Raw genomic sequence first — 25000 nt, 5'->3', positions numbered from 1 at the left:
AGTCAATTCCACAATAATACACTTCCTTTATATCAGCCATTAAGTTCATTAAGTGCATTTCGTCGTATACTACCGAGATAGTCGTAGTGAAAGGTGATTTTATAAACTTAAAGCTGAAGTATGTAACTTTTTCTATGTTAAAATACTTTCTTCAATCCCAGCTTAATATGCAGAGATAACTATAAGTAAGCCATGTCTCAAAAACAGTAAACACTGTGTCTCTGTGGCACTATGAAAATTACTGTGTTTGTTTTTAAAGACCTGCTTAGACCGTTTAAGGAGTGGGACTATCACTTTGTTTGTGCAACGGAAGATTAGCGGCGTATTCAGAAACTAATATTCAGAAACATTGTTAATTTTGCCTTCCATTCGGTGGCACTAGTGTCACAGAAATTACATCAACTTTTTAGCTTGTTTTGTTGAGATCCTCCAAACTTTATATATTAGAGTAGATAGACTACTTCTATTACATGAACATTTGTTATACCATGTTGTTGTGAATTCTGATATGATGTGTTTTAAATCTCACAGTGAATGTGGTGGAGGCCTTACAGGAATTCTGGCAGATGAAGCAGTCCCGGGGTGCAGATCTGAGGAATGGAGCTCTGGTGGTGTATGAGATGGTCCCATCCAATAACCCCCCATACGTCTGCTATGTCAGTCTTCCTGGGGGAAGTTGCTTCGGGAGTTTTCAGGCAAGTACCTCATACCTCATTCCCTTTACATTTCCCATGATTCTCATTTCAGGATTCTCAGATCTTCAAGAAGTAAATAGTTGTCTTACTGTAAGTTGCCATCTGTTTCTAAATAATCTTTTTTTTTTTTTTAAATGATTTCTCTTGGGGATCTCTTGGAAGTGGTCTAAATGAATTCTAAGAGTATCTTCAGGATCGTATTATAGTGTGGTTAAAAAAAAACCTCTTTGATCTTCTCAGTTCTGCCCAACCAAAGCTGAAGCAAGACGGAGCGCAGCCAAAATTGCGCTAATGAATTCTGTTTTCAATGAACATCCATCTCGCCGCATCACTGATGAATTCATCGAGAAGAGTGTGTGTGAGGCTCTAGCTTCCTTTAATGTAAGTTTACAGAACACAAGGTATTATTTATAAACAGACAGAATTCAAATAACAATATTGTTTTTAAAACTTGTAAATATTTGACCCCACAAATAAATAGCTGGTAGCTTTTAAAATTGTTTTACATTTGGTTTAAAACCCCTTTACCTTAACTCCTCTTTATTTACTTTATTAACAGGGAAACCGAGAAGAAGCTGATAACCCCAGTACAGGAATCGGAGCATTTCGGTTTATGTTAGAGTCAAACAAGGGGAAATCTATGCTAGAGTTCCAGGTAAGAGAGATCATGATCAGAATACTTCCTGAAACAAAGGTTGTGAGCAAATGTAAAACTGCCTTTAATATCTACATTTTAAAACTTTTTCTTAGGAACTGATGACGGTTTTCCAGCTGCTCCACTGGAATGGAAGTCTCAAAGCCATGAGAGAAAGACAGTGTTCCCGTCAGGTGAAAGAAGTATTCTAATTTCAGTTGTACTTAAAGGGATTATATCATCATCAATTTCAAATGTAAATTATAATCTTTGATCTTTTGGAATTAAAAAGTTACAAAGCATTGTAACTCTCAGTACTCAAAACCTCCTCATTGGCCCATAAAGACCACTTGAAAGTAATTGGCAAAGAAGGGCTTATTTCAAACTTTTGAAACATGACCACCCATATTGGCACTTATGACACTTATTTGATGTTCAGGCACTTGGCTTGGCCAATCACGGTGGGGTAATGAGGAAATAGGATAGATATTATTTCTATAAAACTGCTAAATGTGTAAAAGGTGCAAAGTCCACCAAACCTTGTACTGTTCCTGACAGGATTAAAGGCCCGTTTCAAGGATAAGACTGGAAAGAATTTTATGGAAAAACTAAATTATGACAGTTTTGGAGGAAAAAAACCTTCACTATCATTAATTACGCCATCTGTTTTTTTGTTTTTTGTTGTTGTTTTAAGAGTTATGCATTTTCATTTCATAACAAAATTCCATCAAATTGAATTGAGTAATCTTTTAAGCTGATGTAACTTTTTCAGTGTTAAAATACTTTATGCAGAGACAAAATCTGTTAATCCATGTTAACTAATGTTGTTAACTAATGTTGTTAACTAATGTTAACAAATGGAACATTCCTGTGTTTGTTTTGAGCGACCTGCTTAGACCCACCCCAACAATGTTACTCAACCAATGCTGTGAGTTGTGGGCAAGACTATTTAACTGTTTGAACAACATAAGATGAGGGGCGTGTTCAGAAGGCTGTTTTGAAAATAATTGTTTATCTTTGCAGTTCTGTTCGATGGCGCTAGTGTCGCAGAAAATATATACTTCAGCTTTAACTAAATAAAGTTCTATTTTTACATTAGTAAATGCATCAGGCATTGTTTTATACAGCATTTATTTATCCAGGTTAATGCTAATTAATTATAATAATTGTTAGTTCCTATTTGTTCATGTATCATTATGTTTACCATTGTTAATTAAAAAAAAAGTATTTAGTATATATAGTTCACCCAAAAATGAAAATTCTCTCATCATTTATTCACCCTCATGCCATCCCAGAAATGACTTTTTCTGCACAACACAAATGATTTTTGGTCCTTAAAATGTAAGTGAATGTTGGCCTTTGAAACTCCAAAAATCACATAAAGGTAGCATAAAAGTAATCCATAATATTCCAGTGGTTTAATCTATGTCTTCAGAAGCAATATGATGGGTGAGAAAAGTCATTTTTCACTATAAATTTCCACTTTCAGAATGTGAAAATGAAAGTAAAAGTTGAGATTTAGCGGAAAAGGACTTAAATATTGACACACACACACACACACACACACACACACACACACACACACACACACACACACACACACACACACACACCTATGTAATTGCTTGTGAGGACATGGATTAAACCACTGGAGTCATATTAATTACTTTTATGCTGCCTTTATATGCTTTTTGGAGTTTCAAATCTGATTATCATTTACTTGCCTTGTATGGACCTACAGAGCTGAGATATTCTTCTAAAAATCTTTGTGTTCTACAGAAGAAAGTCATTCACATCTGGCGTTGCATGAGGGGGAGTAAATGATGAGAGAATTTTCTTTTTTGGGTGACCTATCCCTTTAGCTATTGTAATTCATGTCATGTTAACAAATACAACCTTGTTATAAAGTTTTAACTTGTATCTAGTCAATCAGAAAAGTGCTGTGTGCCCAATAATTTAAATACATTTATTTTAATAATCTCAATGTAAATATTTTGTATCCATTGATAAAAGAAGTATCCAAAGTCCTATATGCTGTTTAACTTTCAACAACATGTCTATAGTATTTGTCTGATAACTCTCTTTTAGCTTGATTTATTTATTTATTTATTTTACACAGGAAGTGCTTGCTCATTATTCTCACCGTGCTCTTGATGATGACATGCGAACACAAATGGCCGCTGACTGGGTCAACCGAGAACACGTGTTATCTGGTACCATCAATCGGGAGCTTGCCGCTACGGATCGCGAGCTGGAAGAGGCCCGTCTGGCTGGACGAGAGCTTCGGTTTTATAAGGAAAAGAAGGACATTCTGCTAATGGCGGTGGGGCAGCTAGGTGGGTCAAACACTACAACTCTGCCCTGCACATGCTGAGAACATGAAGAACATCCTACATGGCATATGATTGTGACAGACCAGCCAACAGAGAAGTCTCAGATAGCACTCCAAATCTCAAAACAGCCTTTTTAAATGTGTGTGTGTGTTTTGTGCGAGGAGGAGTCAAAGATTCAGCATTGTGAATATTTCCATCGCCAAATCAATTTCACCTAATCATCCGTTTCTGTGAGTGGTGAATGAACATTTGAAAAGTCTTTGTGAAGCTTTTTTTTAAGATCTGTATAAATAACGCATTTTAAACTTGAAACTGAATCAAGCGCTATTTTGCTGCATTATCACTATATCAGTATTATCCTCCAGTATTATCGTCATAGATTGACTGTACTGGCACATGGTCCTACTGTGTCTGAGTTGGAGAGTCAGTTTTGAATGAGGCCTTCTTGAAAATCTTTGCATTGTAGTTCTCTTGAATTCTGTAATGCATGGGCGCTGCTTTTTTTTAGCTAAACACCAAAGCGCTGCCCATTCGTTTATCTTACAAGATACAGGTGTGTGGTCACATTGGACTAGTAAATTCAAATATTCTGCATTTATATTCACAAACTAGGCTTAGTCATTTTTTTGACACATATGTGCTTTAGGTGCATATACAAACCATTGCTTTTAAGCGCATAATGTTTATGTAAACACATACATACATATTTATTAACTTTAAGTTACCCAGTCTTGTAGTTAATTCCATGAAAGCCAAAAACCTTGGTGTAGATCTTTGCTTTGGAAGCGACAACACTATGAGGGTAAGATTTTCTCTGACTGTCATAGCACCTTTCACACTGACCATTTACTTCAACCTATTAACAGAAGCTGTGTAATATTCAAACTCCATACAATGCACTGTTTTAAGAGTTGTCCCATTATTAGGTTGCCTTCTGTTATTTTTGTGATTGTAGAGCAGTCATGCTTATTTTCTGGGCAACATTTATTTTCTACCTCCTTTCTGAAAGCTTTTTTTATATGCATTTGTGAACTTTTATTACCACATATACCCATATGCAGATTTGTGTTAAAATGTGCAATGGAAAATGGTTTGGATTGAGATGCTTCTCCCAGAATAACACAGGAAGTAAAACCAGATATGTCATTTTATAGAAGCTTTGTTGCAAAATGCCACTGTCCTCTTTATTAGGCTTTTGAAATGATAACTTGAAATCATAACATCATCTTTCATCAATATTTCATCATCATTATTTTACTAGAATTATAGAATGAGTTAATGATGTAAATGTAATACTGCAACAGAGAGGAAGGACTGTCAGTGTTGTGTTGATCATTTCAAGCATGTAGCTGAACTGCAAACTCATTTCACCAGTAAATTGCCAAGTGGCTTTCAAAAAACGCTAGTTATTATACCACTCAAGAAATAAGGATGTTAATTTCACTAAACTATGCATTTACCGATTTTTATTGAGAACATTGAGGTGCATTCATTTTGTCAAGTATGACATATGGAATATTCACCTCACCTCTTTACCCCTTTATGAAGACTTTTACAATAGGCCTACTTAGTAGGTGATTGTATTGGATCACTGCAAATTGTTTATTCATTTGGGACAATTAGAATTTTTTTATATCACTATATGAATTTTGGGAAAGACAGGAAATTACTAATAGTAGTATTTGGAGATACTATGATATTTAAAAAAATTATCTCATAAATTGTCATGTTTATGAAATTAACTGCTTTGTGAGTACATTCTTAATATAAAAAAGATTCAATACTTTGCAAACTCCCCCTGTTGTTTGTAGTTATGATAGTAATTTGGTACTTTAAATGTTTGAATATTCCATCATATTCCCATAAGTGTTCTGACAATCTAAATTTACAGTAACCTTTACAATAAAGTTTCATTCGTTACCATTAGTTAATGCATTAGGTATCATGAACTAACAAGGAACAATATATCTATTTTTTTTGCAGTATTTATGAATCTTTGTTAATGTTAGTTAATAAAAATACAATTGTTCATTGTTAGTTCATAGTGCATTAACTATTGCTAACAAATACAACCTTTGATTTTAAAAGTGTGTTATTACAGTATATGTTGAAATGAACATTACCCAAGTATTATAAATGCTGTAAAAGTATTGTTCACTGTTAATCCATGTTAATTAATGTTGTTAACTAATGTCAACAAATGGAACCTTATTGCAAAGGGTTACCAAATTGCATATACATAGCATAATACAATGCAAAAAAACATGTTGTTATTGCAGATTGTACAATTTTATACAATTTGTATGGCTTTTCCACTGCTGTTTTTTTTCTTCACACTTTTGTTTACCAAAATTATTTTTCAATTAACGATTAAGGTAGTGAAATTTAATCAATGCATGTGAAACATTTTATACATTCTCTGGTATTGGTTTTGTATGAAGTTGAACTGCCATTTTACATGTTTATAATATTTTGATGCATAACCAATGTACTTTTTTGTTGATTTATATTCTTTAGAAGTCAATAAAGAGCATTTCATACACATTTTGTAGTGCAATTTTTTTGTAATCTTAAATGGAGACTTTTGTGGGGGTACTTGTAAAGTTACCGGATTCTCAGGTGTGGAAAACAGTATTGGAGGTGAAGTAACTGGTGCTCTATTGAGATAAGAAAATAAAGATATGGATGATAAATTTATAAATTCTGTTTTCATGGAATATTACAAAATAACAAGGCGTATTTAACTATTGGTTTGTTCAAATTATTTAATTATTCAATTTCAAAATAATCAGAGCTCCTTGGTAATAATACAAAGTAACTGTATTTTCCTATTATATACACCTTAAAGGGATAGTTCACCCAGAATTTAAAATATTATAATTTACTTACACTCATCTGCGATGGACTGGCGACCTGTCCAGGGTGTCCCCCGCCTTTCGCCCAATGTTAGCTGGGATAGGCTCCAGCCCCCCGCGACCCTGTACACAGGATAAGCGGTTGACGATGGATGGATGGACTTACACTCATGTCATGTTGCTCCAAACCTGTATGCATTTCACTCTTCTGTGGATCACAAAAGTAGATATTTTGAAAAATGTCTAGTTTTTTTCCACTCTCGCTCTCCATACAATGAAAGTTAATGGGGTCCAATGTTGTTTTTGAACCCGTTGACTTTCATTGTATGGACAAAAACAGTTTAAGCATTTTTTTTTTTTTTAAATATATTTTGTGTTCCGCAGAAGAAAGAAAGTCATACAGGTTTGGAACACATGAGGGTGAGTAAATGATGACAGAATTTCCATTTGTGGGTGAACTATCCCTTTAAGGAACATCATTTGCACAACCAACCATGCTAACAAACTAGGGAGCTGTTTACCGTTCTTACAAAGCAAATTAGCTAAACATTTAAAAAATATGATTAACGATTCATTTTTTATTATTTACAGCAGGAGTGATATTAACATGGCGTGTTAAATGAAAGATACTTTTTTATTATTCAATAAACATCAACATTATAAAAAAACATTTTTAATCATATACATTATAAAATATGTAGAAATTACGGGACGGCATATTAATAATAATACAAAAGACAGAATAGAAAGTACTTTTATCTTTCAAATAAATCATATTTGCACACAGAGTCTTGAAAGTACATTATTATTTTGAGAGTCTCATATACTATAAACGTACAGCCTGGCTCCAATCAATAAGATCATAAAAATAATAAATTAGACATGAGCCGAGTTCGGAATGGCATATCGATATGACAGAATTAGCTAAAGTAGTACTAGGCGACGCTAACATTTTTTTATCAGGCAAAATAAATGACTGCCTAAGTAATGTTTCTTGGGGTCCTTCATCATCACGTCGCAGTTCATGTGTTTTAGAATGCAATGACAGTTTAGAATATTTATAAATTATTACAGAGTAATTATGTTATGTTACGGGTTGTAGCTATAGTCTTAGTTTCCAATAAATAAATCCGTTGACATTCAGTCGTAAGGTACTTTATTAATCATGTTGGCCGCAGTTTCGTCGAGGTTTGTCCTTCAAAGCCACTGGAATCTTACAAATCTACAATCGTCGTTGAATCGGATACAGAATCTGTCACAAACAGCATGCAAGGTAAACAACTGATCTTTGATCAAGAATTAATAATAACGATATATTCCACGGACAATTTACTGTTGTTACATTTGATATATCTCAGAATACAGTTATTGTGGAGCGCTGGTGGAAGGTTCCTTTGTCAAAGGAGGGAAAGCCACCCAGACTCCATCCACGACGACACAAGGTGTACCGCTTGGTTGAAGATATAAAACACAATAATACCCAAGAAAAAATGGAGCTCATACTCACTCAGACAGTGCCCAGTGAGTACTTGCTTTACAAACCATTACCATGGTAAACCTAGTTTGTGTTATAAAGATTTGGTTCCAAAGTTTTGTTGATTTTGTTTTACAGAGCTTGGTGGACGAGGAGACACAGTTTCTGTGAAGAAATCAATGGGCCGCAACACTTTACTATCCCAAGGCCTGGCTGTATATCCCTCACAAGAAAACAAAGATATGTTTGCAGAGGAAAGAAGGGTTAGTTATCTCTACATGAAAATCAGTGCATTAAGGATGCCACATTCCATTATAAAACTGTTATTTTGTTTTTCATGCAGCTACTGCGTGAAGGAAGACCGGAGGATAGAGTGCAGACCCGCACAGGACAGCTAGTGAGTTTACTTCTGTTTTAAATTAGGCAAACATCTATCCAAGCCAATTATCCAATCATGTGTTTAAGTGCAAAATTGCTGGTTTCATATTAAATGAGTGATATTGGTGGCAACACTGTTAGTTTTCATTTTGTCTCTATTTTCTTTTTTGTAGACTGTTGAATTCCTGAAGAAGACACAGCTTGAAGTTGCCATGCACACTTCCATTCAGTACTCGCTCACAAAAGAAATTGTTTGCCGACAGTTTGTTAGACGGGTAAGACACTAGAGGAAAAAAGGTTCATTGTTATTTCTAGTGGTGAACACATAAATTGTCTCATTAGAATATTAAAATGATAAAAGAGACACGTGGCGACATGGCACGTTCTAAAATTCGAAACAACTGTTTTCAGGTTAACCATTTTTTTATTGATTCACATAAATTAACATAGACAAACAAAACACATATACACAGAATCAACATTAACCCCCACTATTACCTTTCCCCCTCCTAATCCAACCTTGGCCCCAACAACATCCCAGTGGTCGTAAAATGATATAGACACACACACACACACACACAAAAAACTCAATTAAAAATATAATAATAATAATCACATATCCATAAATTACATATACCCGCCCCATTTCACACTCACAAGCTATACATTCCCATTCTTCTACATGACCCCTCTTCAAAGGCCGCCACCCTTCCCATCTCTGAGCACCACTCCTGAAAAGAGGGTGCTCCAGCCAATTATCTAGCGATCATGACACTAGTTAAGACCCAACTCTGTCTATTTTCAATATCGATGACTGCCCCATCGATATTGGGGCAAAATGATACCAAAGTGCCCAATACATCGCACACCAAACTCTGAACCTTTAACCAAAACTCCTGGATCTCAGCACTCCCACAAAAGACATGGGATAATTCTCCATCCTCTGATTGACAATGCCAGCAGGTGGGTGTGTCTTTAAGACCAAGCCTATACAATCTAGATGGGGTCCAATAGATCCAATGTAAAATCTTGAATTGCATAAGGTGCACCCTTGCATTTTTAGATGCAGACTTTACATTTTTTTAAAAAATCCTAGCCCACTGTGCCGCCTCCAATTCCAAATTTAAATCTTTCTCCCATAATCTCATGAGAGTTTTGAGGCTCCGTCCCCCAGACTCTGAATTAGCAGGGAGTAATACACTGATGCCTCATGACCTTTTCCAAAAGCAGTAAGCACAACTCTCATAGTATCTGCCACATTATGGAGGTGTATGCTATTCCCAATAATAGTATAGAGCAAGTGTAGATACCTAAAAATCTGAGATCTGGGGATCCCAAAATGTTGAGCCAAATTTTCAAAGGATCTCAACATAATACTCTCATATAGGTTACCAAGTGTAGTAACCCCCTCACAATCCACTCTGACCAGCAGGAAGGGGACTTATTAATACATAATTTGGGGTTCAGCCATAAGCTCAAGGCAACATTTAGATAAATATCTGAATTAAACACTCTGGACACTTAACTTCTCCGGTTAGATTAATAGAAAGGCTTTGCAATGGCAAAATAGGGGCAAGAACTTCCTATTCAATACAAAACCAGGGAGAGGCTCTCTCAGGTGGAAGCAACCAATGAGCCAAATATCTGAGACCGAACGCATAATAATAATAATAATAAAACAAAATTTTGGGTAGGCCTAACCCACCTTTGTCAATCGGCCTATGTAACGTATTGAAATGTATTCTGGGACACTTATCATTCCAAATGAAAGACTTCGCTATGCTCTCAAATTGCTTGAAATAAGAGAGGGGGACATTTACATTTATGCATTTGGCAGACGCTTTTATGCAAAGTGACTTACAGTGCACTTATTACAGGGACAATCCCCCCAGAGCAACCTGGAGTTAAGTGCCTTGCTCAAGGACACAATGGTGGTGGCTGTAGGGATCGAACCAGCAACCTTCTGATTAACAGTTATGTGCTTTAGTCCACTACGCCACATTCGCATGCTGTCAGAGCCAAAGCTTCGGATTTAGACCAATTGACTCAATTGTATCCTGAGAAATGGAGGCAAGGCATAGATCTAGTAGGGTCAGAGGAGAATAATAAAATATCATCTGTGTAAGCAGAAGCTTATACACCAAACCTCCCGCCATCACCCCTGGAAAATCATCCCCCTTTCTTATTGCGGCTGCTAATGTTTCCAGGCCAAGACAGTATTACAGACAATATTTTAATGTCTAGCTGGATGAGGAAAATTGGACGGTAACTCTTACACTCTCTTGGATCTTTGTCCTTTTTAAGAATCAGGCTGATCTGGGCTTGTGTCATGGTTGGCGGAAGCTTTCTATTCTTTAATGATTCCATATAAACTTCTTACAAAAGTGGAGCCAGTTCTGTAGTTTAAGATCTAAAAAGTATAGCGACAAAGCCATCTGGCCCCGGAGCCTTGCCTGTAGGCAGGTCCTTAATTACCTCGTCGAGCTCCTCCTCATCTCGGAATTAAGATCATTTATTTGATCAGTCATCAATTTAGGGAGTTCTAATGGTTCCACAAAGCTTCTTATATCCTCATCAGTAGACTAAGATGTGGATCTATAGAGATCAAGATAGAATTCTTTAAAAGCATTATTAATATCAATGGCTGAGGTAACTATTTCACCACCAGTAGATTTCACTGAGGGATTGGTAGGAAAAAAAGACTCTCTTTGCTTTATATATCTAGCCAAACGCTTTCCTGCTTTTCCCCCCGGCTCAAAGTATGAGTGTCTTGCCCTGAATAATCAAAACTCCACTTTCTGTGACAAAATAGTAATATGTCTGTATTTTCTCTGAGGCCATCTGCTTTTTAGCTATGCCTCGGCACTTTTAATATTCCCTTCCAACTCCACTAGTTCTCGTGCTTTGAATTTTTTGAAACAACTGTTTTCAATGAAAGTACGCAAACCGTCGCCGCCACTCAGCATCTGTCGGCGGTACCCAGCTACGACTCCGGAGGCTGCTCAAAGTTCTGCTGCACCATGGAGCACAATTCGCATATTTTCCATAAAATTTAACCCAAATCCTTATCAAAGGACATTGATTATTTACTTTAGCATTCTTCATTCTGCAGCCTGAACCGCAACGACGTGCCCCATGTTTGGTACCTGTGCTGTCCCCTATGGCGCTTCTTGACAGGTGTGCGACCGCCTTTACAGTTTTTGCAGAGCGTACAGTCAAAAATTGGAAAAATCACATAGACTTATATTGACGGAATGTTCAAATGGGCTAATGGAATACTCGTTACACAACTGCGAAATGCTCAAACACAACTGTCAGAAATTCAAATGTAAACAAACCAACAAGATTCTGATCTGCTTTGTGTGTGTCTCTCTCTCTCTATCTGACAGTTTAACTGACTATTAGGTCTGTCAACAGGGCTGAGATTTGAAATTTGCACTGAAATATTGCCAAGATTGGAATTATAATTAAATTATATTCAAATATGTAAGACATAAGTCTATTTCAGGTAGGGGAAAAATCTAAAGACATCTTATTTTTAAATCAACATTGTCTCCTGCGTCCAAAAGAGGGCGCAAAAAATCTATATAAATCAATCAGCACCTGTTGTAGCGATTGTTTATTGCAAAGAACATATCTGGCTGTTTACAAATATGTGTAAAATGATAAAAGACAAAAGATTTAACCAGTTCTTATTCTCAAATATTAAGTAAAACAAGAAAATGCTTCAGTAGACGGTTATATCAAATTAGTGTTGCACAGAAGCTTATACCGGTGCCGTAGTACTACCAAAGACTCAAGCTTTATAATACCAGCAGTACCACAGTGTTTTAAATTAAATACAAAGTTGTTTGTACGTACCTAATGCTTATGCAGCGAGACACAGATAACAGAGCAAGGCATAGTCAAGACACAAACACTTCAGGGGGGCATTCACTCTGAACATGTGCTTTTTCTATGCAAGCATGTGCTAGATGGACATCTTTGACTGTTGCTTCATGTCTGGATGTATTTTCAGTGTCTTGTGTAGTAACAATGGATTTTTTACCTTAAAATTGTCAAAGGAACTTTTACCTCAAAACTTGTCTCGAGACAACCGCGTTCTGTTTAATTAATGTTCTGTGCCTTTTTTAGTCCAAGAATGCAAGTCATTGTCAGTTCTTGACACACATCCAAAATTCGAATGTGCATTTATTTTAAATTCAACGAATATTCAAATTTCTAGTTTTAATTTGACAGCCTTAGCTAGCGAGCTGTCCGTTTGTCTTACTGTCATGTCTGTATAACTGTCAAACTATTTTTCACTTTCATAAAAGGCTTTGTCAGGCCAGCATCAAAGTTTGTCTTGACCAACTTTACCTATGTAAATCACAGTTACCGTCTGTCTGTCCACAGCTTGGTGTAGTTGTGCCTACACACGCCTTAACTCTTCCAGAAGAACCAATCACAGGACCAGGAGAGTTCTGGTGTAATGTCACAGTAAGTTGTTTGTCTTTACAGGCAAGCATTGATATTCTTATATCCTATATAGCTAGAAGAGTACTGTGAAAGCAACAAAGTTTTCTGATAATGTAGCTCAATTTCTTATATGAAGTTAGTTGACCAACATTGGTTTGTACTATTAGTTTGAACTTGTTGTCTGAAGTGTATTTCCTCTCTCAGGTGAATGGAGTGGACACAGTCAGAGTTTCCATGTCTGTGGTGCCATTTGTGTGTCCAAGCCAACGGAGGCTTATGAAGAAACAGGAAGACACACAGCAATCAGATTCAGAATAGCGTTTCCTTGTTAAAGAAGATGTGTTTAAGGAAACAATTTTGGGAATACATACAAGGAATTTGTACAAATAAAAGTTTTTTTTTTTCCTGTCAGTTCCTTCTATGAAGTCTTTTCTTTTAGCTTATTGCTCTTGGCTTCTGAAAATTCAAATACAAAGCTCTAAACTTAGGAAAGTGTACTAACGTGTAGTTAGTCAAATTATGAAACCGTTTTGCATCTCATTGCAAAATGAATGCACATCAGATCAACTTTCTGTCTTGGTTTACTGTATGTAACTTCTGATGCAAACCTCCCCCAATAAGTACTTTGTTAGTTCTTTGTGAAACATGAATATCCCCGCAATGGGTCCCAAATTACATATTTTAACTTGAGCAACTTTGGCAGAACAATTAGAAGTATATCAAGCATTTCTATATTCATATTGAGGTAATCAATGTCAGTCTACAAATTTTCAATTCAAACCGGAAAACAAAGCATTAACATTTAAACATAAATAACATTAAATCCAATGTTTTTACCTTTTAATTTGAGGTTTTTCATTGTTTATGTGGTCTGAACAGTTTTTTTTTTTTTTGGCTCAGATTTCTGGTTGTGATGTAAGAATTATTCACGCACGAAAGTCTAGCACGATATATATATATATATATATATATATATATATATATATACTCTTAAACTATTTTCTTTCTTATGTGGAACATAGACGAAGATATTTTGATGGAGATATTATGTCTTTACCATTCAATGCAAGTCACTAGGGTCCAACACTTTTCAAGCTCTTTGAATAGGACGTAAAGGCAGCATAAAGGTAATTCATATGACTCCAGTGGTTTAAACCATGTCTTCCAAAGCGATGCGATCAGTGAGCCGTATGGATTACCTTTAAACTTGAAAGTTTGGACCCCATTGACTTGCATTGTATGGACAAACAGACATCATATCTCCATTAAAATACCTTTGTTTGTGTTCTGTGGAAGAAAAAAATCAAACGAGTTTAGACAGCATTAGGGTAAGTAAATAATTTTTGGGTGAACTATTCCTTTAAAAGAATGAGACTAAGGTTGGAAGATTTACTCAAACACTTTTACGATTTACATTTCCCCCTCCCCCGTTTCAGTTTTTCCACTTCCTTTGTTATGTCCTATAATGTTTTCTACCTGCCAAAGTGTGGAAGACAAGGCTTCCCAGAAAAGTTCTGGTGCAGTAAAACATGCAACCCCAATAACATAAATCATGTGACTATTATGTTACATGTGACTATCTATGACAGAACTACAACCATGTAACAAACGACTTGGAGTGCATCATAACAATGGAAAGACAATGTTCATATTTAGTAGACATTTGGGTGTCATCTTACTGCTGTAATAGCAGCCATTAGAGTTTTGCATACCTTAGCTCCGTTCTGTAATAATACAAACACGAACATCACTAAAAGGCTGGTGACAAGATACTACATTTCTGTATTAACTGCAGTCTGAGACAAAATCTGCCCAAATGTATCTTGACATCCAGAGTGACGTCGACTAAAATCCATACTTGGCTTGTGTTTGTCGTCGAGTCAGCTTGTTGTCAGCCCAGTTGTTCTTCAGTTCCAGCTCACGTTCCTTGGCCTGATGAATCAGGTATGTGATTTGGTGCTTGCGTCTTTGTTGACCTGTTGGCTGATCTCCTTTTTTCTGGAAAGGATATGAAAGAGTCACTCTTTCCTGCATTTCTCTCCTGATACCAGTCTAAATGGGAGTGTTTTGTTTGCACTGCCTGTGCTTACCTTGCTGAAGGACTTGCGTGGCTCCAACTCTTTTGACATGTTCTTGGTCATCCATTGCTTGTTGCCACTCAGCTGATCATCTCCTTTGATCTCTAGGAACTTGATCTCTTCTCGCCCACGATTCTGTTTCCCCTGCAGCCGCCGAAACTAGAAACAGATGAACACTGATCATGGCTCAGTTTCTAATAACAATGTCAACATTAACATAAACGTACAGATAATGATGAAAACAGGGTTTCCACACTATTTGAGAGATGCATTTTTTTTTGTGCTTATTGTATGAAGATTCAAAAATATATTTTATAGAGATGGCACTCACAAGTCATTTGCAGCCAATTAATTACTTTAGAGCTGAATTTAAGTATAATTTATATCTGTACCACAAATGGTGAGGTACGGGTTTAATAAATAGGATTTAGGGATTTTGAACATTTTGAACCACGGGGAGCCCATCAGGCCGAACATGTTCTGGTGCTAAAAAAGCTAGACAACACAAACAAAAAGTAGGTGTCTCACGACATGTTATAAAAGTTTAAAGCACAAGTGCATGTTTACATAGAAAAACAATTGAAAAACCAGGCAGACGGATGCAAATCACCTTTGTTGTGAACGTCCCCTAAGTATGAGCAACAGAACACTGATGCATAAACAACTTACTGCTTCATCATTGAACATTGAAGAGGACCCTGATTCATCTGGATCAACATCTAAAGGATTAGGATCTTGATAGTAACCCTCCTCAAAGTAATCCTGTGAAATATATGCATAAAACATCAGCTGCCATAAGCAATATGTTGGTGTATGACACAGTTACACAAGACTGACGTGTTATTACCTGTGGACAGGCCTCTGGCAGTGGATTCTCTTGGTATTGATCTTGATGTTCTCCCTTCTGATAGTCTTGCATGGCTCCAACTGACATGTTGTAACTTTCTTTGTTAGAAGAACCAAAGTCCAATGGAGCATCCTCCACACTGGGCGGAGTGTGTAGAGAAGGAACATACAGTTGAGAATCAGGGTTTTGTGACATCACAGTTTGTGATGAGCTTTCTGGAAGGGAGAAGTAGTTTTCTGGAGCAACTTCATCATCACTTCCGTCTTCGTCAGCTGCTATTTGTCTGGCTAGCTGCATTGCTGCTGATTTGGCTGCAGCTTTGATGGCAGATGGGGATGGGCTGGTTCCCGAGAGGGCCTGGGACTTTGCTGTGGTTCCCTTGGGCGGACCTGATCCAGGGCGTTTTGTTAGGGTGTGGGGCACTAGGGGGCGCTGGGTTTCCTTCACAACCAGATTCTTAGGCTGGGGAAGTAGAGAAGACAGACCGCCACCGCCCTGGAAGAAATTATGATAAAATGGTGGGGCCTAATGTTGATTGCTAAACTTGACCATCTACATGGATACTAGTGTCATCATGCCTAAATTTCTATGGGGTTTCCCCCAAATCTGCTTAAATGTGAAAGACAGGCAAATATGTATGCCTTAAGGCGATATATAATGGGGAAATTATGATTTTGCTGTTGCTCTTTTTAAATTAAAATGTTTGATGAAATAAAAACATGCTGCTCCGGTCCAAAAAGACCATTTATTTAAACTATGCCACAAAAACGGCTTATTTTTTAAAATGCTGCATTTATGTTGTCAAAGCCCTGAATACATTAAAGAGATAGTTCACCCAAAAATGATTTACTCACCCTCATGCCATCCCAGATGTTTATGACTTCCTTTCTTCGAGAAAACACAAAGATTTTTAGAAAAATATCTCAGCTCTGTAGCATGCAAGCTAATACTCTATGCTCTGCGCATATGTCAAATACTAGGAAGTGTAATCGAGCTTGAAATCGTGATCGTGCCTAGAGACTTCAATGGGAAAATATACAGTGAAAAAGGAGTCAAATCAATTGGATCGCATCAGAAGACATGGACTAAACTACTGAGTCGTATGGATTACTTTTATGCTGCCTTCATATGCTTTTTGGAGCTTCAAAGTTTTGGACCCTATGTACTTAACATTGTAAGGACCAACAGAGCTGAGATATTCTTCTCAAAATCTTTGTGTTCAGCAGAAGAAAGAAAATCATAAACATCTGGGATGGCATGAGGGTGAGTAAATGATATTGACTGGAACTATTCCAGTAACATTGCATTATAAATCAATACAGATATACACTCTAATGTTCACAGCCTAAAGCTCAGTCCCTATTAATATACAGAAATCTTAAAGGTACAGTAGTAAAAACAGTTTGTTTATTTTTATTTAAAGGATCAGAGAAAGGATCGAAAATGGTCATGTAAAACCAAATTATGACTGTTTGAGGTTCAATAAACCTATACTAGAGTATAAACTTGTAGAATAGACCTATAAAGACCTAAATGGCATCCATACCTGAGGAGCTGATTTCTTTCGCACGGGCGCATCGTCGTCAGAATCAGACTAAAACCAGAAAAACAACATCAGTAACATTTCGATAAAAATATCAAGTCCTCTTACTGATATTAATAAACCAATTCAATTTACATCTGTTGCTCTTATTTTGGGGACGGTGATTTTAACAGGCTCTGTGCGCTTCTTGGATTTGGGAAGATCCAAATTCATTCTTTTAGGCTGAGGGTCTGCTGCAGTCTGATCTGTGCTTGTTCGGACATCCGAGCTTTTCGGTGCGGGCAGAGATGCGAAGAGTCCCCCGATCTTCCCCGCTGGTCGAGCGGATGAACCCGGCGCGTCATCCCGATCACTGTCGTCGCTGCTGTCGTACGCTACCAGAGACATCTCCACTGATCCGATCAGACGAGTTCATAAGAGAGTGAATCACTTTCACTAATGCAGCTCAAATCGATCTCATATCCCCCAGCAGCACTTCAGGTTTAAATGGACTATTAAACGGAACAATCAAATAATCTTTCTAGAACTGTCTGATAAAGGTCTGATCACAACATCATTGTCAAATTCATCCGGATAATCAACGTTGCGCGATTGCAGGTGAATCAATGCTTGCATGGAAACTCCCAGCAAGAAACTTAAGCAAATGACATATAAAAGAAAATTGAACAAGTAATAACTGTTAACAATGATCTATCGTTTCTCTCCAGCTATTGAGATCCATAACAATTTTGTCTTCCCCCATCCTCCAAAGGATTTCAACTTCCGGTGTAGTTTGATACTGGATTAGGCAATACTGACAGCAACTGGACTGGAGTGGAATGTGATCAATGATGGCGACCAAGAGAGACATTAAAGGGATAGTCCACCCAAAAATTAAAAACTCTCTTATCATTTATTCACCCTCATGCCATCCCAGATGTTTTTGACTTTCTTTCTTCTGCTGAACACAAATGAAGATTTTTAGAAGAAGATCTCAGCTCTGTAGATCCATACAATGCAAGTGAATGGTGACTTGACCTTTCAAGCTCCAAAAATCAAATAAATGCAGCATACAAGTAATCCACACGACTCCAGTGGTTAAATATGTCTTTAGAAGTGAGATGTTAATGTGAGTGAGATAAAGATCAATATTGTTTGCCTTTTTCCCCCTATACTGGATTATGCACTTGGAGTATATTGATGTATTAATCCACTGGAGACATGTGGATTACTTTTATGCTTCATTTATGTGATTTTCGGAGCATCAAATGTCTGTCTGGCCACTATTCACTTGCATTGAAATGACCTCCAGGGTGGAGATATTCTTCTAAAAATCTTTGTTTATGTTCAGCAGAAGAAAGTAAGTCATGCACATCTGGGATGGCATGAGGGTGAGTAAATGATGAAAGAACATTCAGTTTTGGGTGAACTGTCCCTTTAACGGGACATAAGGGATATAAATACATATAATTGCTTTGAAGAACTTCCATGTGAAAGAGATCATCTTTTTTATATTGGGTAGGTAAAAATAACCTTTATTTATTTACAAGCTGTTTTGCCTAAAATATTAATATGATGCTATAGAGAAAGAGAGAGGGATTATTTATTGTTGTGAAAGATTGGGAATGGCAGTGTTAGACTGGTTAGAAAACATTTCACAATAAGATCAAAGCAAGGAAACTGAGTACAACATTTGGTTGGTTTTATTGACAAATGGTGCAGAACACACACATTGCTCCTTTAACATCATAAATACTCTTTGAAATTGAAGAGCTTTTGAAGACCATAATACACAGTCTATGTGGTACCCTAGTACCAATAACTTTTACGAGGCCTCCTGTGTTCCTGAATGTTCATTTTCTCCATAACTTCTTCCTCAAGGGTTTTCAAAGACGGCGTGTATGTTTTCTCAAGAGTGTCATCTGGTGATGTGTCTTTGGGTCCATCTGTAAAAAAGATGGTAAAGCATCTCAAATCAGCGCATAAAGATAAAAATATATATATTTTTCCATTACGGAGTCACACATTAATATCTAAACGTAAAAAATAAATGGTAAATAATTAATACATTTATTTTTCACTTTTTAAAATATAGCATAATAATAATAATATTAAACACTCCATCACTCTTTAAAAATCTCACATACTACTTCCTAAAAAATCTCACCTTTCCACTGCTGTGGAATGATGCCATCTCTTCTCTGGTAGACTGGTTTGGGAATAATACGTCCGGTCCTGACAGAAACACGCACCTTTTCACCCTCCTCTGTGAACCGCCACTCAATATCTGTGGGCTTCCTAAAACACATTATACACAAACACATACTGTACATTTAGAACAAAGTGTAACACTTTTTTTATTCTGTAAATTGCATTGTATATTTGATTTTAGATTGCTCTATTTAATGTCTGATACTCCAGAAGACTGTTTTAATTGTATAGTTCACCCAAAAAGTAAACAGCTCTCATTATTTACTCACCCTCATGCCATCCCAGATGTGCATTACTTAATTATTGACTTACAGAACAGTAAATAATTAGATATTTGTTTGGGGGGGATGGACTATCCTTTTAATGCTCACCTGTCAGTAGGGTCGATAAGTGTAATATCCTTTAGCAGTAGAGGGGCTTCACTGGCGATGTAAGTACCCTTGTAATCTCCAGACCTGCCCACATACCTGTAATGCTGGAGAGCATCATGTTTGAAACAGTTAAATAAGGCTCCTTTTAATAACTTGAGATAAAACAATCAGATTTAGTTCTCTACCGTGTTCAGGCCTTCGAGTATGACCCAGTTTCGGCGTCGGAACACCTGAGTTACTTTGCCCTGCTTCCCTTTGTCCTTACCAGAAAGAATCTCCACCTGGTTGAATACATTTCAAATGTATGTTACATAAACAGGGATTGAGAAATAATAAAAATAACTTGTAAAAATAAATACTAATATTAAACGCCTTCAAGTGATCAAGAAACAGAATCGCTTACTGTGTCTCCTCTCAGAACGTGCCAGTCCTCATTCGCAATAGGTTCAACAAAAACCTTTCTTCTTTTTTTGCCAGGTGGGTTGAGCCGGCGGGCTGCTATAGTCCACGGTCTGTTTGTTCCACAACGATAATCATGGGGAAAAGCAGCTTTCGCAGCCATTGAAAGAAATGCTGTGAGTCTCATGGTTTTGCTGCAGTGGAGTGGACACCTAAAATGAGGGAAAGCATTACTTTTAAAACTGTAAAAAAAATTAAATCATAAAATATTTAGATAATTATTGTAAAGCAAAAAAAAAAGAAAAAGAAAATAAATGCAAAATTATGTAAAAATTTATCATATTACACCCTACTGTAAGATACTGAATAGGATTTTTAAAATAAAACAATATTGCCTGTTCCAACATGATTTTGCAATTTAGTCTGAATCAGGAATAACAGAATGTATCTTATTATTTACAAAGCATTTGTGAGGGAAACGACAATAAACGACCATAATCACGTTGTGTTTAGAAATCTCTGTAATGCACAGAGTTACAACTGTATTAAAGTAATTTTAGGTTATATATTCTCCACTCTCGATTAGTACATCTTCAGTGCTTCATTTATTTTCACAGCAGACGCCTTTTAAAAGCCTCGAGATTATAATCTCAGCATTATAATCTAGGTTTTCACAGATCTCATATATAACACGTCATTCTACGTACCTGAATTACAGCTGCTATCAGAGGAACATATAAACAACTAAAATGAATTAATTTGTGGTAATGTTAAATCATACATCCTCAAGGGTCAAACTTGTGCAGAACATGCGCTGCTTCCTTTTCCTGTTTAGATGAATTACGTTGATGTCAAAATAAAAGTCCTCACTGGCAGCTTTCCTTGACATGACATTGTGTCGAGTGTGTCATGCTATTTTTCCTCTAAAATTATAATATATATATATATATATATATATATATATATATATATATATATATATATATATATATATATATATATATATATATATATATATATATATAAATAAAACATCCATGCAGTTTTATAATTATGAGATATATATATTGAGAGACTACATGGAATATTTGTACTTTAAAAAAAAAAAGAACAACCCACAGGACTAAACTACAATGAAGAGATAACATTTAAATAAATAAATAAAAGAAAGAAAGAAAGAAAGAAAAAAGAAAGATAGAAATAAATGGTGACATGCTATAGAATCTAAAATCAGTTTCCCTTGTTATATAAATATAGTACATATAAATTCTCCTCCCTGCCCAGTAGGTGGTAATATGCACAAAGAATGCAAATCACCAAAAACAAAAGAAAATCATGGCTGCAAGTACCACTGCACAACCAAAATATCTCACAGAGCAAGCACAGATCACATTGCATTAATTGATCACATGCTGACGGATTTGAACCCATTACTTCTAATTCCCCAGTTAAGAGTGCTAGTCACTGCACCACACAGCCAGGCATTAAGGACATACCAACCTTAGATGAATCACAGCTGAGCACAGCCTTTACAATGATCAAATTTATATTAATGTATCTTTTCAACAAAGATGCAAATCAACATTTGATTGGGGAAAAGTCCAGCCTCCATTCAGTTGCACAATACAAATGTACAGGACTACACACATTTAGTGCATGACTGGCTGTGGTGGGCTTCAAACCGTGAATCTTCTATGAGACAGCCACCAAAAGGAATGCTAAGAAGTTTTTTTTTTTTTTTTACAACCAAGCACAACAGTCAATATCATTGACTTTGTAATCATGTAACTTTTCAACAGAGATCAAACTCAGAATTTGATTGTGGAACAGTCAGGCAACCATAAATTAAGGAATATACAAAAATCACCCAAATTACAGAATGCCTTGCAGATGTTGGTATGCGACCTCACAACTTTTGGACTATAAAACAATACACTGAGACACAGGTAAACTGGTAAATAGACTTCCTGAGGTTAGAGTCAGCACAGTGTAGGCTATCTTTTGAACTGTAGGTGGTGCTATCTCCAAACTGCTTAAGTATCATCAGGACATGATGTTAATGATGCATACCAATATTCTTTGAAATCTGACCATGTATTAAAAAGATATATCGTTTTTTTAATAAATGGCAATATGGTGGAGAGGCAGTATGATATGGGAAAACTGGTATAATTGAAATCTGCATGATCCAAGGAATCATCAGACACCAACCTCATGACTTTAGGGCATATGGTTAAAAGGTTATGAGCAAAAAGAGTAATTTTTTTTACATCTTTTGACCCATAGGTAGCACTGTCACGAAACTCTGCAGGTGCCCTCAGACCATGGTCCTCATGAAGCACACCAAGTTTAGTTTCAATAGAACAGTGTTGCTGAGATACAACCTCAAATCCGTTTTCACGGCCACCTTGTAAAATATGTGCTTGCGTAACTTTTCAACAAAGTAGAAAATAAAAATTCTGTATGAATCGTTCTGTGCGGCTCATTCTGGAGAATTATTTGAGCCATTGTTTAGGAAAATCGGACAAAGTTTGAAGAAACAGTAGGGGAAAAAACTATAAACATCATAATCCAAGATGGCAGCTACTGTAATTCGCAGAGTTTTAATGTAAGGAGTCCGTTGGAATCATCAAGAGGAGAGTAATCAGACAAAAAAAGAGTTTGTCTCTAGGACAAACAGTTAAAAAGATATGCACAAAAGAAAAGTTAATTTTGACATGGTGGTGGCACTATAGCATATGTCCTATAGACCCCAAATTTGATCGGGGGCCATTCATTGTGCCAAATTTCATCATTTCGTTCATCTATGTACGGTTCTATGGGCTGCTATACTCTCACTTTGGGGAGGAATAATAATAATAATAATAATAAAAAATAACAAAAACAATAGGTGCGACAGCACCTTTGGTGCTTGGTCCCTAATAATAATAATAATAATAATAATAATAATAATAATAATAATAATAATAATAATAATAACTAAAACAATAGGTGCTAAAAATGTGAGAGCAAAAGTTAAAGATTTATAGAAAAAAAAAATTACATTTTAAATTAAAATTAAATATTGACCTGTTTCTCACCCACACCTATTATATCACTTCTGAAGATTTAACCACTGGAGTCATATGGATTACTTTTATGCTGCGTATTTATATGTTTTTTGGACCTTTAAAATTCTTGCAACCATTCATTTGAATTGTATGGACCTACAGAGCTGAGATATTTTTCTAAAAATCTTTGTTTGTGTTCTGGAAAATAAATAAAGTAATCTGGGATGGCATGGGGGTGAGTAAATAATGAAAGATTTTTCATTTTTGGGTGAATTATCCCTTTCAGGAGGCAACTTGAATGAAAAAAAGGAGTTTTAATTGAGAAGTGGCTCGTTTTGTTTTGAGTAGAGCTAATCAGTTATTGATAAAAGGTTGTAGTGATAGACTTACTATAATGAAACACCCATAGACAAATTGAAAATATTTATATTAAGTAGATTCTTAATTAACACTGTCAGTGGAAGTCAGCGAAGTGATGCAACACATTGCAGTACAAGTGATTTACCACTGCTCTTTAAAAATGCGTGAAAAGATTGCGCACAGATGACTAAATGTGGCAATTTAAATAAAAACTAGATAGGTACATTTCCTGAAGAAAATGTGAGTGGTGCTTGCCGTGGCAAAACTCGTCAAATAGCCTGCTTGAAAAGAACAGAAATTGTGGTCATAAATAAATCAACCCAGAAGTCTGTATAATGTTCTGGTGCAGAAATATGTGATTTGTTAGTAGGTTGCTAGGGTAACCCCATGTGGTTGCTAGGCAGTTACCATAGTGATACTAATCAAGTGTCCTTGCCATCCTGATTGAAATAAGTCAAACCGAAGTCTGTATGTTTTTGTGATGCAGAGATATGTGATTTGTTACTCGGTTGCTAGGGTAAGCCCATCTGGTTGCTAGGCAGTTACCATAGTGATACTAATGAAGTCTCCTTTCCATCCTGATTGAAATAAGTCAACCCGAAGTCTCTACGCTTTTCTGATGCAGAGATATGTGATTTGTTACTCGGTTGCTAGGGTAACCCCATCTGGTTGCTAGGCAGTTACCATAGTGATACTAATCAAGTGTCCTTGCCATCCTGATTCAAATAAATCAACCCAGAAGTCTCTCTGATTTTCTGGTGCAGAGATATAGTTACTGCTAAACGGTTGCTAGGGTACTCTGTTTAGTTGCTAGGGAGTGGCTTGGCAGCTGCCAATCATGAATCTCCAAAGGCTGCTTGTCAGTATGAATGATATAAACCAACTCCCATGCCTCTGTGACATTCAGAATGGAAGATATCCCTCTATGGATTTTGGTTGTTAAGGTGCTCGACAATGGTTGCTAGGGAGGGGTTAGGAAGTGTTGATTTGATGCATGATTGGCTGTTTGCTGTCCCGAGTAAAACGAGACCACCCTTGTGTTTCTATGACACTTCTATCCGGAGATATCCCTTTGATCTGTTTCAATAGAAGTCTATGGGACTTGTTGCTAAGGTGCTCTTAATGGTTGCTAGGGCGTGGCTTGATAGCTTCACAATGATCCTGAGAGACTGATTGGTCGTCTGAGTAAAATGAGCCCACCCCTCGTCTCTATGACACTGTGATCCAGAGCTATGTTCAATACAAATCCCTATGCCTTTTCATTTCAGGGGCCGTCCTACACCATTATAAGTCAATTGGGGCATTTTTGGGCAGCTCCTGCCCCCAGGGGTGCAG

The 25000-nt window shown here is 36.5% G+C and overlaps 4 protein-coding genes across 4 annotated transcripts; 2 read left to right on the top strand and 2 right to left on the bottom strand.

The window, feature by feature from the left end:
• Nucleotides 1-531: 531 nt before the first annotated feature.
• LOC127642533 (LIX1-like protein) lies at nucleotides 532-6268 on the top strand (the record flags this gene model as incomplete). Its single annotated transcript, XM_052125164.1, has 5 exons — nucleotides 532-695; nucleotides 936-1076; nucleotides 1255-1350; nucleotides 1446-1523; nucleotides 3449-6268. Coding segments are annotated over 5 exons (734 nt in total), but the record flags the coding sequence as incomplete, so codon positions are not given.
• Nucleotides 6269-7520: 1252 nt separating this feature from the next.
• On the top strand, nucleotides 7521-13814 carry mrpl9 (mitochondrial ribosomal protein L9). Its single transcript, XM_052125167.1, has 7 exons — nucleotides 7521-7790; nucleotides 7876-8038; nucleotides 8130-8254; nucleotides 8335-8388; nucleotides 8543-8644; nucleotides 12765-12848; nucleotides 13032-13814. The coding sequence occupies exons 1-7, from the start codon at nucleotides 7683-7685 to the stop codon at nucleotides 13143-13145; spliced, it is 750 nt and encodes a 249-aa protein (XP_051981127.1). The 5' UTR covers nucleotides 7521-7682; the 3' UTR covers nucleotides 13146-13814.
• Nucleotides 13815-13969: 155 nt separating this feature from the next.
• Nucleotides 13970-18043, bottom strand: prcc (proline rich mitotic checkpoint control factor). The gene is made up of 6 exons (XM_052125166.1): nucleotides 17431-18043; nucleotides 17299-17346; nucleotides 15753-16247; nucleotides 15575-15667; nucleotides 14918-15064; nucleotides 13970-14825 (listed from the first exon to the last, which is right to left on the bottom strand). Exons 1-6 carry the CDS (start codon nucleotides 17680-17682, stop codon nucleotides 14673-14675), a joined length of 1188 nt encoding a protein of 395 aa, XP_051981126.1. The 5' UTR covers nucleotides 17683-18043; the 3' UTR covers nucleotides 13970-14672.
• Nucleotides 18044-18960: 917 nt separating this feature from the next.
• Nucleotides 18961-21088, bottom strand: mrpl24 (mitochondrial ribosomal protein L24). Its single transcript, XM_052125168.1, has 6 exons — nucleotides 20963-21088; nucleotides 20260-20467; nucleotides 20042-20137; nucleotides 19857-19960; nucleotides 19442-19572; nucleotides 18961-19220 (listed from the first exon to the last, which is right to left on the bottom strand). The coding sequence occupies exons 2-6, from the start codon at nucleotides 20440-20442 to the stop codon at nucleotides 19084-19086; spliced, it is 651 nt and encodes a 216-aa protein (XP_051981128.1). The 5' UTR covers nucleotides 20443-20467; nucleotides 20963-21088; the 3' UTR covers nucleotides 18961-19083.
• Between the last annotated feature and the right edge of the window lie 3912 nt (nucleotides 21089-25000).

Source organism: Xyrauchen texanus, unplaced genomic scaffold (assembly GCF_025860055.1).
Source record: "Xyrauchen texanus isolate HMW12.3.18 unplaced genomic scaffold, RBS_HiC_50CHRs HiC_scaffold_679, whole genome shotgun sequence".
Lineage (NCBI taxonomy): Eukaryota > Metazoa > Chordata > Actinopteri > Cypriniformes > Catostomidae > Xyrauchen > Xyrauchen texanus.
This window is presented reverse-complemented; position numbering and strand designations above follow the sequence as displayed.